At 37.0% G+C, this 15901-nt stretch overlaps 2 protein-coding genes across 2 annotated transcripts in view; both read right to left on the bottom strand.

Moving 5' to 3' along the window:
- Nucleotides 1–1679: 1679 nt before the first annotated feature.
- Nucleotides 1680–10009, bottom strand: LOC129928145 (uncharacterized). The gene is made up of 2 exons (XM_056041022.1): nucleotides 5852–10009; nucleotides 1680–5066 (listed from the first exon to the last, which is right to left on the bottom strand). The coding sequence occupies exon 2, from the start codon at nucleotides 4125–4127 to the stop codon at nucleotides 2694–2696; it is 1434 nt and encodes a 477-aa protein (XP_055896997.1). The 5' UTR covers nucleotides 4128–5066; nucleotides 5852–10009; the 3' UTR covers nucleotides 1680–2693.
- Nucleotides 10010–10140: 131 nt separating this feature from the next.
- The window catches only part of LOC106065917 (nmrA-like family domain-containing protein 1), a 48998-nt gene continuing 43237 nt past the window's right edge, over nucleotides 10141–15901 (bottom strand). The window contains exons 3-5 of the mRNA XM_056041023.1: nucleotides 12654–12864; nucleotides 12374–12567; nucleotides 10141–12265 (exon numbers count right to left, since the gene is read on the bottom strand). Of these exons, the coding sequence (XP_055896998.1) occupies nucleotides 12068–12265; nucleotides 12374–12567; nucleotides 12654–12864 (603 nt within the window). The 3' untranslated portion in view covers nucleotides 10141–12067. The remainder of the gene's footprint in view (nucleotides 12266–12373; nucleotides 12568–12653; nucleotides 12865–15901) is intronic.

The raw sequence follows: 15901 nt of genomic DNA on the forward strand, positions 1-15901 counted from the left end.
CGATATGGTAGAAGAAGACATAGAAGAAGTGAAAGTTCAAGTTAGAGAAGGGCTCAGCAAGGCGCCGGTGAGTAATACAGGATCTGTTACCCGAAGTGCTTGGAAAGATGAAAAGGAAGTGCGATGAGATGGAGATCAGCCTTGTTTTTGTGATATATTTTGATTAAACTTTGTATTGTCTTTGTTCCCTCACCGTTGAGTTGCTTCCTTTAAATGTTGTAACAATATATATATATATATATATAACTATATAACATAATAACTATTTAAAAAATGTACATTCACACCAGACTCACTCATAATATACATGTAAAAAGTTTGTATTAAATTGTTTCTATTTAATGATTTGATTGCCAGGGGAACAAAAGAGTTTTTGTGTCTGTTTGTCTTTGCTATCGGTGTATTGTATCTCTTTGATGATGGTAAAATCACAAAATCCTGACCTAAAGGATGATTTTTAGCGGCCCCCGAAAGTGGAAAAGACGATATTAGTTTTGTGTGGCCTTTCTGTCTGTCCGTCCGCCCGTAACGTTTAGATCTCAGAAACTAGAAGAGAAAATGAAAATCGGACATCATGATATTTTAGATCATTCAAAGTTCTGATGCAACGGCTACTTTTTTCTTTTCCAAAAGTGAACCATCTAATTTTTAAAATTGTCTATGTAAGCAGATTTTTTAAAAAAATATACCAATTTTAACTGAAAAACTTCAGGGGAGGTAGGTCTTTTAAAAAGGTCAGACTTCTTCATTAATAAATCAAGCTTCATTCATACATTAGCGCATTGTTACAAAAGATTTTCATCTAAGGTCACAATGGAAAAAGTATCAAGGGATCATTATAAAATAGATTTTCCATTTATTAACTTACTCATGGAATAGAATACTGATTCAAATGTTGTTTTTTTAAATAATTTTAATACGAACTTCGTTTTAGTTGAAAGTTAAAAAAAATAACTACTTTTATAGTTTTGACAGATCTTCATGATAGAACTACACTTAACAACAACCTAAATAAGACTTAGTAGAGGCCAGATGTAGATCTAGATTTAGATTTAAACGTATTGAACAATTTGAACAAAATTTACATGTATACATTTTTAAGATAGTTTTGACATATCCTCATTATAAGGGCCTACACTTGACAGTCTAAATAAGACTAAAGTCATACGAGTTCTAGTCTAGATATAGACTAGTAGATTCAATATCAATATTCTTTATCTATTTCAGATCTAGATTTAGACTTAGATCTATTTCTAGATCTAGACTTAGATCTAAATCTAGACCTAGACTTAGATCTTGAATCTATATTTAGATCTACAACTAGGTCTAGATCTAGCTAGGTCTAGGTCTAGTTTGTTTGACAAATGACAACGGAAATTTTTATTTGCGAGGGAAAAGTCTTGTCAAGTCATTTGTACACAACTATAGCTAGCTCACTAACTAAAGTAATATAGGTTAAGAATTTAAGATTTTTTTTCGTGTTGCCAATTTATCTAATTTTGTAAGAAGAATAAATCTTTTTTAGTTTCTCTTTATTATGGTATGTTAAGGCTTCGCGCGGTGTTGATTCTTGGCAATCTGTCTAGTGTAGATCTGACTGGAAGTAACGCTGAACTCAACTACTTCAGTAACACCGGCGAAAGGCCGAAACAATCAAATATATAGTCGACGCTGATATGTTGTTCTACAAATATGTTTAATACTCAAGAAGGGAATCGTCCGATGTCAGTTATGTCGTACTCAAGTCGACTACTCTACAAGAAGCGTCTTCTTTTTTAGCGTCACTTAGAGCGTTCTTGTTTTTTAACCAACTTTACGTCATCGTCGCTAAGTAAAACTTTACCCTATTCCCGAAACAAATAACTAATTCCTAATCATGTCATAACAACTCCTCCCCCTCCCGCTAAAAAAATTGCCTGTCAATTTTTTAATCTACTGTTCTAGTCTTACAATGTGCAAGGGCCAAAATGTAGGGAAACATAAAAGACAACACAACTTGAGTCTTGATTGCGGTTTCAACTTCTCTTCCTGTGTCCACAATCAAGTTCCTCTGAATACATATTTCCCTCACGTGTCACTAACTGATACTGTCCAATGTGATGTGCCATAGGTGACCGCAGACAATAGTTCGTTTGCTCTGACACTCTAGGTGTGTCTATCTATACTTCATCACATCACGTTCCAGAGGTTATATCGCTTTCCCTCACACGTCAGGACAGACAATTTACCTAATATGACAAATCGACATTTATCAATACTCATTCTCCCACTATACACCTAACGTTCTTTCGGGCATTTACAAGTGTATTTTATTTACTCTCTCCACTTACTTGTCCCCACACGACCTAACTCTTTACTGATGTATGATCATGATCAAATACAAAGAATAAATTATAAAACTCACTTTTTCGTGATGTAACTACATCGTCGCCTTATAAATGCCCTTTCTATTCCTACAAACATACATACAATTCATACATACTACCCGAAATAAATAATTAACATGAGTCAATCTAATGATAATCAAATTACATGTATATTATAACATAAATCTACTATTTCCAGATACTGTAAAACAACGTAATACCCATCTAGTTATGACTACTAGTTAAGTCAATTAATTAAGAATAAACAATTTAAATAAAATCCAACTTATTTACATACTACGATCGCATAATGCTATGTTTCACAGGCTATCTACACGACTCATACATTTGTTCTCTCCAACTGGAGTTAACATCTCTTCTTACACCACAATAGCCCGCTTGTGACCTTCTACCTCTGTATGACCTGCGATTTCCGCTACCACAGTCATCTCTTCTATCATCACTATCGGATTCAGACCTATGCCTCCTATCCGAACTCGCAATCTTCTGTTCAGACTGTTCTGCCCTACTCCAACAGTCTCTAGCGATGTGCCCATGTTTATGGCAGTTAAAACAAATTCTGTCCTTTCTAGGTTTGTTTCGTCTCATGTTGCCATACCTGCTTTTCCAACTTCTAACCTGTTTGTCAGTAGCGGCTCTGACACCTGCTACATTTCCAAGTAAAACATCTCTAGATAACCTCGGCATGACTACCCCTTCGCAATACCCTGTGTACAATGGAGATCGAAGGAACACTTTGCACGCTTCGAACCTCTTAACTGCGCCGTCTGCCAATCTGACTGATTTGGTATAGCCTAAATTCTCCTTAGATTTAACTAATCCTCCTCGAACTGCGAGTGTACTGCTAGCTGTGTCCCGGATCACATTTACCTGTTTATTATTTATCATGCCTGGATATAGTTTAAATCTATCTTCCCCACAATCAACGTAATTAATTTCTTCATCTGGTTCACTATGTCCGCTATCACGATCCCTGTCTTGGATGCTCCTTACAAAATTAACCCTATCTGGTGGCCGATTATCCCTCTCTTGTCTACGGTTTCCTTGATTACCTCTCCTATCACTAGTGCCACTATTATCCTGTGCATTCCCATTGCCAGCTCCATTCCCTCTATGTTTCCTACACTGGTATGCCATGTGTCCCTTTTCCTGACAGTTAAAACATGTAACATCCCTAAGGTTTCTATCACCCGCTTTAGGTCTATCTATTCTCCTATCATAACTTTCCCTGCCATTGTTTTCATTTTCCCAGGATCTATCCTTTATGCCATCATAACTATCCCGACCATTGTTCCCACGTTCCCTGGACCTATCGTTTCTCCTACCATAATCCCTATCATTACCATCATTTCTCTTTACATAATTTACCAGGTCAATAACTTTTTTGTGGTCTCTAACTGAAAGTGGGTTGTTTGGATATGCGTTTTTAAAGGTCCTAATAATTTCTACCAAGTCTTCAATTACCTTAGGGTTTCTTTCCTTTACAAAGGACTGTAGCTGAGGGTCGCACTTATTGATAAAGTTATCAATCAGAATGAAATTCTTCAACCCCTTGTAGGTGTTCTCTACATTCTCGAATCCGAGCCATTTAGTGAAGAAGTCCTTCTCTGAGTTGATGGTTGTCTGCGGATCAACTTGGCTGGATGGAGTGTTTTCGTAATATTTCTTTCGGAATGTTGCCGCGTTGTGCCCGTATGCGTTTAGCAGTTCCTTCTTTAGCACCTGATAGCTGTTTTGCATCGAGTGGTCATGGTTTTGGCAAATCGTGAGGGCTTTCTGTGACGAGATGTTAATTAGTTAATATTTGGCTTGTTTGTTTAGGTCTAGGGGAAATTTGATTAATTTTATCCCGCTCACATATAAGATTTTGTACAGGCACACCGCAACTAACAGTAAGAACAGACCAATATTATAAGTTCATAATTAAAAATAATTTAATGAATGAAAGTTTACAAAGGAAAGTGATCAAATAAAATTATAATTAAGAAATGAAATGAAGGTGCTAATATCTAATATAACTGCTCATCATGGATTGCTAATTATTGAGTGAGTGGAGGAGAAGAATGTTCCTATGTCTGCTACTTATTTTCTTAGCTGCTAGCCCTTGGGTCGTCTTCTGGCGGTCGTAGGACTGGCACTCAGAAGGATAAGTCATCCGGCTCTGTCTTAGGACGTCGGCTCGGGATATTCTCTATGCTGTAGACAAGCTGGCTCTAGGGTGAGGCCGCTGCCTGTTTAGCAGTAGAGAGGGTTGGTGCTGTAGTCTCAGTTGGACAATCTCTCAGCTGTGATCTCTAGCTCGTAGAGAGCCGTGCTAATTCAACACCAGTTTATCTTCTGTTGCGAAGGTTGCTCTGATCTGTCGGCATTAGGCAATAGCTATTGGGCAGTGGACAGTTTGGGCCGGGCACTGGGCAGATGATACTGGGCAGTATAGGGCACTGTGAACACTGGCAATATGATAGGGCCAAGGACAGTAAGCAATGCCTTCTTGCTAACAGGTATGTAATTGGTGGGGGGGGGGGGTATCTGGTGTGGTCTGCTCCGGTTACAGCTTTCTATGGAGATCTGGTAGTTATAGCAGTCGGGTGTAGCAACCGGGGGTAGCAATCAGGGGTAGCAATCGTGTGTAGCAACCAGGGGTAGCAATCGGGGTAGCAACCAGGGGTAGCAACCAGGCTGGGGATAAGACAGACAATTAGGAACCTCCTAAAAGCATCGAGCAGGGATTCCCATATGCCTTGCAATCAATCAGATGTAGGCATTGGTATCAATCCCAATAGGCATTTAAGATAATTAAGTATAAAATCTTAAAGCATGCATATAACTCAATAACAAAAAGATACAAGTAAGAAAACCACAATAAATGTGTCATCATACAATGTAGGATGATACTAGCCAAGATTCATCTATTAAATGAGGTTACGTCGATAAGTAATCAGTTATAGTAAAATGGGGAATGAGCATATTATATACTAATGGATAAGATGAAAATAAAATATTAGGGATATGGCTACAGTAATAAGGGTTTGATATAGTTAATTAAAATTACATTCATCCAAGGAACTATATGTTCACAAGGGTGGGAGACATAATAACATGTATGAGGGATATACAACAGAAATGTGAAATAACTAATTTCACATGGGCTCTGTAAGTTTAGAGCATTGTGATCTAAGTTGTTAGACAGTACTTAGATTCACGAAAGGTTATTGTTTACATCCATCACTAAAATACGGGAATGGAGAAACATAACAAAATCAAATATAATAACTATGGTTTCAAATGTAGACAACCATAGCGGCATTAGTAATACTATATGAAGATATAGTATCGACATAAAATAGTACAATGTATATACATAATAAAGTCATAATGTAATGACGGGGAACGTGGTTGTGTACTAATGTGTACTCACACATTCCTATAAGATAAAATGAGTGTAGAAAAATGTTTACACTTACCCGTTTGTCCCTAATGAATCCTCACAACTAAACTTCCTAACAGAGGAGACTGTATGAATCCTAGCGGGCCTAACTTGGAATGCTTTGGTCTCTCTCTATATATAGTTGGGACTTTTCATTTAACGGGTGGGGAAGAAATCTAGCTGATTTTCTCACATGTATCGATGTACCGGAGATGTCAGGCGTCAGGTCGGATTTATGGTCAATATTCGTTGCCTACCGTGAGAGTAAAGTCTTAAGCGAATATGTATCTGTCCAGCCCGAGTGCAATGCTATTCTTAGAGCGATGTGTATCCTGCGGGGGGAAGGGGTGGGGTTAGGTGTGAAAAGTTATTAGGCCGCGGCGTGTAGCGCGGGTGCAGCGCTGTCCAGCGGTCAATAATTAAAAGTTAGCCCTCGAGAGGCTAGTTAATGTTTTGCGTCGAGATTCGTCCCGTGAGAAACGTGCGAGGGGGGATAAATTCTACAAGAAATTAGTTATGGGTGGACAAGAAAATAATTGTTTTATGTTAAAAATTAAAGTTTCTCACGGTTTGCTGGGAAAAACTAAAATGAACTTATGTATGCAAGTTTCGTATCGTCACACTTTCCCAAGTACGAAATCCAACAAGATTTCGGACCACTCCTTCTACTGGACATTAAACTTCGCCAGCTTGATTTCAAAGCTTTTCAGATAGTCGCCGATGTCGTCCTTGTCTTCCGCAAACGGTTGGATTTTCTTTTTCATCCACGCGACGCTACTATGACTTTCTATGTTGGCGCTATTGTTGCTGTTCCCTTCGGTGGGCACACTTACACCAGCCTCTATCCTCATCTGTTCGACTTGAATTCTCACTTTTCTGTCCGCCTCTTCTTTTTTCTCCCTCTCTACTCGTTCCGCCTCTCTAACCTTTTCCCTCTCCAACTTTTCTGAGTCTCTAACCTTTTCCCGTTCTATGCGATCTGCTTCTTCCTTTTCCTTTTCTCTGCCTCTAGCTTTCTCTATCTCCAAGCGCTCTGCTTCTGCCGCCACCATCTGCTGTACATAGGCAGTTAGTTCTTTGCCGCGCAGTTCTAGTTCTGTCTTAGCTTCATGAATTAGCTTTTTTCTAAATTCTTCCAGATCGTAACCTGAAGTAGTTGCCATATTACCTTTTGAGCGTAACCTAGCTCCGCGGCTTCCTAATATCTCTTGATTCAAATGAATTAAATTCGTCACTCTACCCTCGGCGTCTAGACTACCAACTCCGACTTATACTAACTTCTGTACTTTCCAAGATACACTTAGTATCCTTGGTACCAGTGTGTAGGCTACACTCTGACCCGACTGAATACGATGTGCGACACACGCACACTCTACCGACTACGTGTTACTCAACACGAGTCGCCGGTAAATAGACCAACCTGTCTATTTACAAATACTAAAATTACAAATGGGCAATCAGGCTTCACCTCGATTGTCCCTCAGATCTAGTCTAGATTACGCTAGATCGTAGTTACTTCTTACCTGCTTTCACAGCCAGGAGTGTATATAACTTACTCATACAAATAAACTATGAAATTAAACCTAAATACGATAAACACCAAACTATAGATCTAGTTCTAATGAATGAGACTTTCGTCTGACAGTAAGATTTAAGACGGGAGTATTGCAAACAATTAATACATGACGTCACTACAAAAAAAAAAACTAAATGATCCACATTCACATACAGGACGAATTAACAGCTAAACGTATATATGGACCTCTTGCTAGATTACACCTAATTTTAAGGATATCCCCAATCCACCACGATTTAACCTGGTAGTGATAATCTAGCTAGTGGTCACTTCCCTACAGACTCTAATTATTCTAAGGAGAAAGTAATTAAATAACACTTGACTTATCTGTCTAAGAAGCGGCGATAACTTCGCAGTCAGTCTCGGGTCCACTCTTCCTACGCTTATGTCTGTCCCGGCGGCAAGGCTCACGGCGATGTCTTCCCTAGCGGTGAGATAAGGACAGCGAACGTTTCGGCTCTCCAAGGTCCTTCGGTACTGGTCTGCAACGGCTCCGGTTCTTCGGTGGTACGGCGTCTGGTTCTGGTTCACGTTGATCTGTCGTCTAGCTCCGGTTCGTCGGTGACGTAGAGTCTGGTTCCGGTTGCTGGTTCCGACGCAGGTACGGTGGTTCCAGGTGGTCGTCTGTCCAAAGTGAAACTGGAACGGTCCAACAGTTGACACAGCGACAAAGTCAAAGTCCAGTGCTAGAATACCGGCTAACTAGCTATCTAACGTGTAGCACAGATTCAGCCGAGCCGTAGATCAAATTAGCACTACTCTACGTAAGTGCCGTAGGCAGTAAGATGGCTCCTACGTCAAAAGTTCTTTGGCGTGACCTCAACGGTCGATCTTGGCCTTCTCAAGATGCCGGGCAGGCGATATCTCTTCAGTACGGCTTCGACAGGACGGTTTTCTTCCCTTCAGCAACTGTAGCCTCCTCGAACCCGAACTACAGGCTTCAATACGATGCCCCAACGTATGGGCGTTTCCAACTTACAAATGTAGATCTAGATCTATATTTCGTTACCTCCTAGGTCTACGAGTCCAGGATCTCACTGGCTTTCCTTCGCCGACGTGGCTGTACAATCAGGGTCTAGCTGCAGACTAGGCCGATGACGTTAACTTCTGCCTCCTCCTAACAGAGGGCTTCTATTCTTCTTGATGTTGCTGCCAGTGACCTCCGAGTCTGGGGTCGCCACGTTGTTAAGGCTTCGCGCGGTGTTAATTCTTGGCAATCTGTCTAGTGTAGATCTGACTGGAAGTAACGCTGAACTCAACTACTTCAGTAACACCGGCGAAAGGCCGAAACAATCAAATATGTAGTTGATGCTGATATGTTGTTCTACAAATATGTTTAATACTCAAGAAGGGAATCGTCCGATGTCAGTTATGTCGTACTCAAGTCTACTACTCTACAAGAAGCGTCTTCCTTTTTAGCGTCACTTAGAGCGTTCTTGTTTTTTAACCAACTTTACGTCATCGTCGCTAAGTAAAACTTTACCCTATTCCCGAAACAAATAACTAATTCCTAATCATGTCATAACAGGTAACATGTTATTCATTTTGAATGTATGTTAATAATTATTATTTTTAAAAATTGAAGTGTACACTAAATGAATATATGGAGAAGGCTGAGGGGTAAAGCACTTGGAACTGAAGTCCAGTGTTCGAATCCTGGTGAAGACTGTCGGTGGGCGACTTCAGGGGCCGATATTAAAGCTTAAAATATTGCAGATGTGAGCGTGTAAAACATAGCCAAGGCCTTTTCGTTAACATTGAACGAGGACAGTTTTGTCAGTAATCGTAATCTTTGCTGCCCTTTTTTTTTGCTAATATAATCAGTATTTGCTGTAAAATAGAGTTTACATTGTCACAGTGAAAATAGTTAACATATAGGACCTTATTGTACTTTAATAAATCATGATTTAGGTATGACCTGAAGTAAGATCGACAGTCTTCAGTCTACAATATGAGGCTTGAGAATGTTAGTTTTACAAGTATGTTGTTGAAAGAAGTTGGTATGACCTGAAGTAAGATTGACAGTCTTCAGTCTACAATATGAGGCTTGAGAATGTTAGTTTTACAAGTATGTTGTTGAAAGAAGTTAGTCATTGCAAATGTGTATTGGAGAGAAGTACCTAGTTTGAATTGAAATTATTTGTTGAAGTTTATAAACTGAAGTTATTAATCTTATGTGAAGTCAAACAATGAACTTAGTGTGATGTGAAAGTATTTTAAGTGAAGTAAGAATTTATTATTTTTTTATATTATTATTATTATTTATTTACATAATCATGCAAATTGGATTGATATCATGTAAATAAACCTCATTTTATTATGCCATTGCAGCATTCTTTCATTTTTACATTTTCGCAAGTACGGTATACGGTGATACTACTATGGATGACTACGAGAAATATGCTTACAGTCATACTAGAAAACTAATGTAAATGATTGGATGTCTCTAAACTTGGTGTCACAATCGCAAGTAGGCCTATTATTTCATCCTTTCGTTACATATGCCTATATATAACACGATAATTTAACATTTTATTTTCACTATACAATTATATATAGTAACCTATATTTAGCATAAGTTCCCCCTTTCCCAAAATAAACCTTTTTTTTTTAGTGAAAAAATAAATAATTGCAGTGAATTTTTTTTTTATCATTGTTTGACTTTATTTTTTTACAATCTTAAAACCCACATAACATGAGGATGTTCAGTGACCAAACAATAATTACGCAACAAACTTAAAGCCAAAATGTAAAGAACAAAAATACCGTAACTCTATTGTTTTTCACATAAAAAATACATTTGCTTACAAACACGCATACAAAACAAAGATAATTGTCAAAATTTGTCATTGATATTAAAGACATAAAGAAATTAGCATTTATGTTTCAAAAACATTTATCGCCTATATGTCAGTTGTCAAAACGACCACAGCACCAAAAAAAAAAAAAGGGAGGGGGCTGCACCAAAAAACATTCTGATTTGAAAATATGTAACTACAGAGCATGCAAAGAATGACTTACTAACCATATTAATCGATAGGTGCAAGGTCAAGTATAGATCCCACTGGTCTGACCAAAAGCATTGTTGTGTAATCTTCTAGTGTGTTGGTTAGGTACATCAGCCATTGGGAGAATCTTCTAGTCTAACCAAAAGCCTAGTTGTGTGTGTGGTCTAGTGATAGAATTATATTTGTTAGTTTTATGGCATCCTTGAGTCTCTTTCGCGGCTAGTGATCATCTCATTCATAGACATTTTAGACATTTAAGTCGAATGTGACATACAGGCCTATATTTTATACTTTAATGACATAGTCACTGATTATTCATTTTATTTTTCAACCAAGATAGAAAAAGTGCATAGAATATAGTTGCTCGAATATCAACGTTTTATTGTAATCAAATCGATATTCTTTGAAAAATATTCAAATTTAAAAAGGATTAAACTTGTAAAATGTTGCTAGGCCAACATTTATTTTCAAAAATCATTTTTGTTTCTTCGGTTTTGGGACATTTATGTTATCATCTGTATAAATATTTATCTCCATTTTATCTTTCATTGATGTTATACATACCAACCCAGCTCCTCTATAGTTCAATGTGAATGGCCTCTCTCTCTTAATGTTGTCGTACCTGGGCAACACAGTTTCCAACGATAAGTCAGAAATGGACAACTGTCCAACAGAGTTTTTCTTCGCCACCTATTAAGAGTAAAGACGGGCGCAGAAGACGTAAAAAAAAAAAAAACTTCATTGGCTCCCGGTGAACAACGGCTTTGTCTGCGTTAGATTTGGAAAAATATGCAGATCTCAGTATGTGTAGTTACGTGAAACATTACACTCTTCCATAATCTTCGGAATAGAACACATCGCCATTATAGATTATGTTCATTTCAAGGATTAGGAATAGGAAGCGTCTAAGAAAGTTAGAGTTGGAGAGAGAAATCTGACCTAGTTATAAAAAACAAAGGTCTTTTCGTTTCACATGAAGAAGGTGAGCCGTCGCGGTGACTTGAATGATTAGAACATAATTCGAACATAAAGGAATACCCAGGTCGCGCCTTAGACCGCTGGACACTCAGGTGCGTTAGCTCTAACTATTAAGGAATTTAAAAAAAAAAGCTTATAAAATGTACATTTCAATGTATTACCATACAAATCGACGGATCATTGCATTATTATTTAAAAAAACAAACAGAAACGGTTTATACAGTATACGTAGGCCTATCGACAAATCATTGCATTGCCATTTTAAAAACACGTGGGAACGTTTTCCTAGTAGGCCTATTGCAAGAAGTTTTCCCCTCTTTTCTAACACCTTCATCATAATGAAATCGAATGTCAATCATTAATCCCATCTGTCTAAGACTGGGAGCAACACAGTATCCCGTTACACCATGTTAAAAATGATATATAGGGCCTATGTATGGGCAAACATAAATTTACAAAGAAATAGCACCTAGTGTTTATTTATGGACGATAAAAACTCTGCTGAGATAAAGAAACGTTTTGGTGCTGAAGTTTTTTCCCAAAGTGTTTGAAACATTGAAATCTAATCTTATCCTCCCAAAAAAATAGATATGCATATTATATTGTATTCTTTTCTTGTGTGTGTGTGTTTTATAAGTATTAATATATGTCGAAAGAAAAAAATGGTAGTAATAAAGTAAAAACAAAATATTTATTTTAGTAGGTCCTTGATTTTCTCAACGTTGACCATCACCCAATCATTAAAAGAGATTACTTCTGGGTTAAGTTTTTTGCTGTTTAACAAATTGTATCGTTGATCCACTCGTTGAAAAAATTGAAACATGGCTGCATAATCATTACTTCCCTTCAATTCTGTGCATCTTTTTTGTTGAAATTCAAATGGCGAAATCTGTGAGGAAATTAAATTAATTATTTCTCTGTTCTTATCAATTCTTTCATGCTTTTAAAATTGTTCTTTTTATTATAAAGGATGGTTCTAGAGTAAAACTTTACAAACCTGTTTATCTTTAAAAATAGTTGGATGAAGCCATTTAGAAAGCACTGTAGCAATCTCTTGAACACATAGTTTATCACCGCACACACTTAGCGACTTACTGAGATATTCTTGAGAATGTTGCATGACTTTAACGACAATAGGACCAATATCATCTCTACTGATCAAATCCAAAGGGGTTTTTCCCATTGGAATTTCTGGATTTTAAAATATAATATTTATAAAATAATTACTTTAGAAAAGCAAATTTATGTTTGTTATTTGTATTAGGTAATAAGTTTACCTATATAATAGACAGATTTATCCCATCTAGTTGGCTTGAATGTCTCGCAGATGTCCTGATAGAAAACTGGAAGTATCAAACATGTCAAAGGAAGGCCGATGTCACGCATGTACTTTTCAATCTCAGCCTTAGCAACTAAATGTCTTGCCATGAGTGAGCAGATGTTATTCGAATGAAGTTGTGAACAAAATACAACATGCTGCACATTAGACTGAAATAAAATTGTTGAATTTTATCTGCATTTATCAAATAGTTGCGACAACATTTGGTGGTAAAAGTTTCGTTCAGAAACGATAAATCTATTTTCAATTTAGTTGTTCAAGATCATTACAAAATACTAGAGTTTTAGTTAAGTATTCAAAAATAATTTAAAAGAGTTCAAATAATACAACTTGAAGACACTGAGCAAAAAAACTATCGAGACTTCATATACGCAGGAAAGGCATGGAATAGGAAGAATGCACATTTTCCGTCACGTGACGTGTGCCAAATGGAAATAAGTGACGTTTACGCGTGTGCTGACCAAAAGTGTTATAGTATTTGTGGAAACAACAATAAAAAAAACTCCAAGGAAACGGAAATAATCGTATCAAATCTTGTTCGTAATTGAAACTTTATGTATAAGTACCGGTACCACTGGAGGATCCAGTATTAATGTGATCCCACTCGGCCGACCCCCCTCTTCCGCGGAGGGAGTGGGCCGGACGAATTTTCGTAAAGAAATCACAATTTCTATATAAAAATATTAATTTTATTATGGCTATGGCCAAATTTTGATTCACGGTGCCCCCGCTGCGGGGAAGAAGAGGAAACAATGCATCATATTCTGTTTGACTGCCCCAGACTTGCTGATCTTCGTCTCGACAGGTCTGAGAAACCCAAAATTCTCGACCTGTATGACGACATTTATGCACTACGCAAGACAGCAGGGTTTCTGTCCAAGGCTTTTGCAAGAGAGGATTTGAGCCTCTCAAGCCCTCACTCTAATGGAGTTTGATGATGATGATGATGATTAATAATATATACTAATTATTTATATTTCAACATATTTTCTGATTACTTCGCCCCACCCCCTTTATATAGTATGTTGGCCGATTTGGTGGGGTGGGTAGGGGGTGATAGCATCGATCCCGCCCCTCATCATAAACGTTCAAGTTGTGGGTGATCCAATTTATTTGTAGAAATCACAGCTTATTAACAGAATCAATTTAAATATGTATATGATTAAAACTTGTAACTAATATTTTAACCAATCTTTATATTACGTCGTTCCCTTGTTAGTCTACTGGGTCGGGTGGGGTGAATACATCTACTGCCATTCCCACCTAAACCTTTTAAGTGGGAGGGCGTCCTACTTTTTTGGAGATATATCATAGTTAGTGTATATATAATGACATTATATATATATATATATATATATATATATATATATATATATATATATATATATATTGTTATGACTTTGCCATGCGCACCGCCATCCAAGATAGTGCAGAAAGAAGGTGCGCACTATCTGTGACTAAACAAGTCGGATGTTGACATTAGGACTAACGATTTCCGCCCAAGGCTAGAGCCAATATGGAGATGCTGTGCTCAAGGCAGATGTCCTTTGTGTTTGTCATGTCTCCGTGTAAATAAACGTCAATGTCCTCGTTGAGTTGCCTCACTTAAGTTATTACAATATATATATATATAGTGTTATGACTCTACATTGCGCACTGTCATTTGCGCGATATTGTGGACCATGGGACACGATGGAGAAACAGAGAAGGGATGAAAACAAGGACGCCTGAGATGTGATTAGTTTGGCTCTAGATCTAGTTTCTAATTGATGATTAAACGTCCCATTTTGTAATCCTTTCGTTGAGGTTATTTGGCTAAGTTACAACAATATATATAATGACATAATAAATAATATATAAAGTAGAATGTGAGGCGTATCTTATCTTATATAATACAGACGTTACTTCAAAAAAGAAGATGATTACGTCCTACGCGTCATGCATTTAGTCATGCATATTAACCAATGACTTAAATTCTGCCAAGTCACTGGTTTTCCTGGCTAGCTCAGGCAACCCATTCCATGCTCTAATAGCACTAGGGAAGAAGGAGTATTTGTACAAATTTGTCCTAGCATATGGGACGAGGAATGTGCCTTTATCTTTGTGTCTTTCAGAGTATTTTATTAAATTTTGTTTTTGTATTTGAAGATTATGGTTCAGTGTTTTATGTATGATTGCTACTTTACTTTTGAGCCTTCTGTCCTGAAGGCTTTCTAAATTTAGTGATTTTACTAAAGGTGTTACTCTAGTCAAATGTGAATATTCGTTTGTTATGAATCGCACTGCTCTATTTTGTGTCTGTTCTAGTTTCTTAATGTTTTCTTGAGTTGAGGGGTCCCAAACAGAGGATGCATATTCTATTATTGGCCTAACCAAGGTTAAATAACATTTTAGTTTTATGTTCTTATTTGATTTATAGAAATTTCTTTTAATAAATCCAAATGATTTGTTTGATTTTTTTGTAATTTCATCAATATGTGGATTCCATGACAGTTTTTCATTTATTATAACACCTAGGTATTTTGCGTTTTTAGTCTGTGTTACTGGTTTGCCATGAATAAGATAAGTGGCATTAATTTGTTTTAGTTTTTTTTTTGTTACTCTTAACAACTGACATTTTTCTGGGTGGAAAGACATGCTCCAATTCGATTCCCATTTCTGTAATTCATCTAATTCTCTTTGTAAAATATCTGTGTCTTGTGTTGTTTTTATTGTTCTATATATTATGCAATCGTCAGAAAATAATCTGACTTTTGTTCCTGAAGTAATGCGATTTGGTAAATCATTTATGTAAATTAAAAATAGTAGTGGACCCAAGACTGTTCCTTGAGGTACACCTGAGTTTACTGTTATCGGTGTTGATTTAGAGCCATTTATTATTACAGTTTGTTCTCTCCCTATCAGAAAATCTTTAATCCACTGATGCAGTGGACCATTAATGCCGAAATATTTTAATTTTTTAAGCAAACTTTGGTGGTGAACTTTGTCAAAAGCCTTAGAAAAATCTAATAAGATAGCATCTATTTGTTCACTATTATCTAAACCTTTTGAAAAATCATCAATTAGTCCTATTAGTTGTGTTTCACATGATCTATATTTCCTAAAGCCATGTTGGTATGGTGTGAGGACATTATGTTTGTCTAAGTGGTTTATGATGTTGCTACATATTATGTGTTCTAGGATTTT

Source organism: Biomphalaria glabrata, chromosome 9 (genome assembly GCF_947242115.1).
Source record: "Biomphalaria glabrata chromosome 9, xgBioGlab47.1, whole genome shotgun sequence".
Classification (NCBI taxonomy): domain Eukaryota; kingdom Metazoa; phylum Mollusca; class Gastropoda; family Planorbidae; genus Biomphalaria; species Biomphalaria glabrata.

Coding starts and splice junctions, on each gene's coding strand:
- LOC129928145 (XM_056041022.1), bottom strand. CDS start 4,127: ATGCAAAACAGCTATCAGGTGCTAAAGAAGGAACTGCTAAACGCATAC.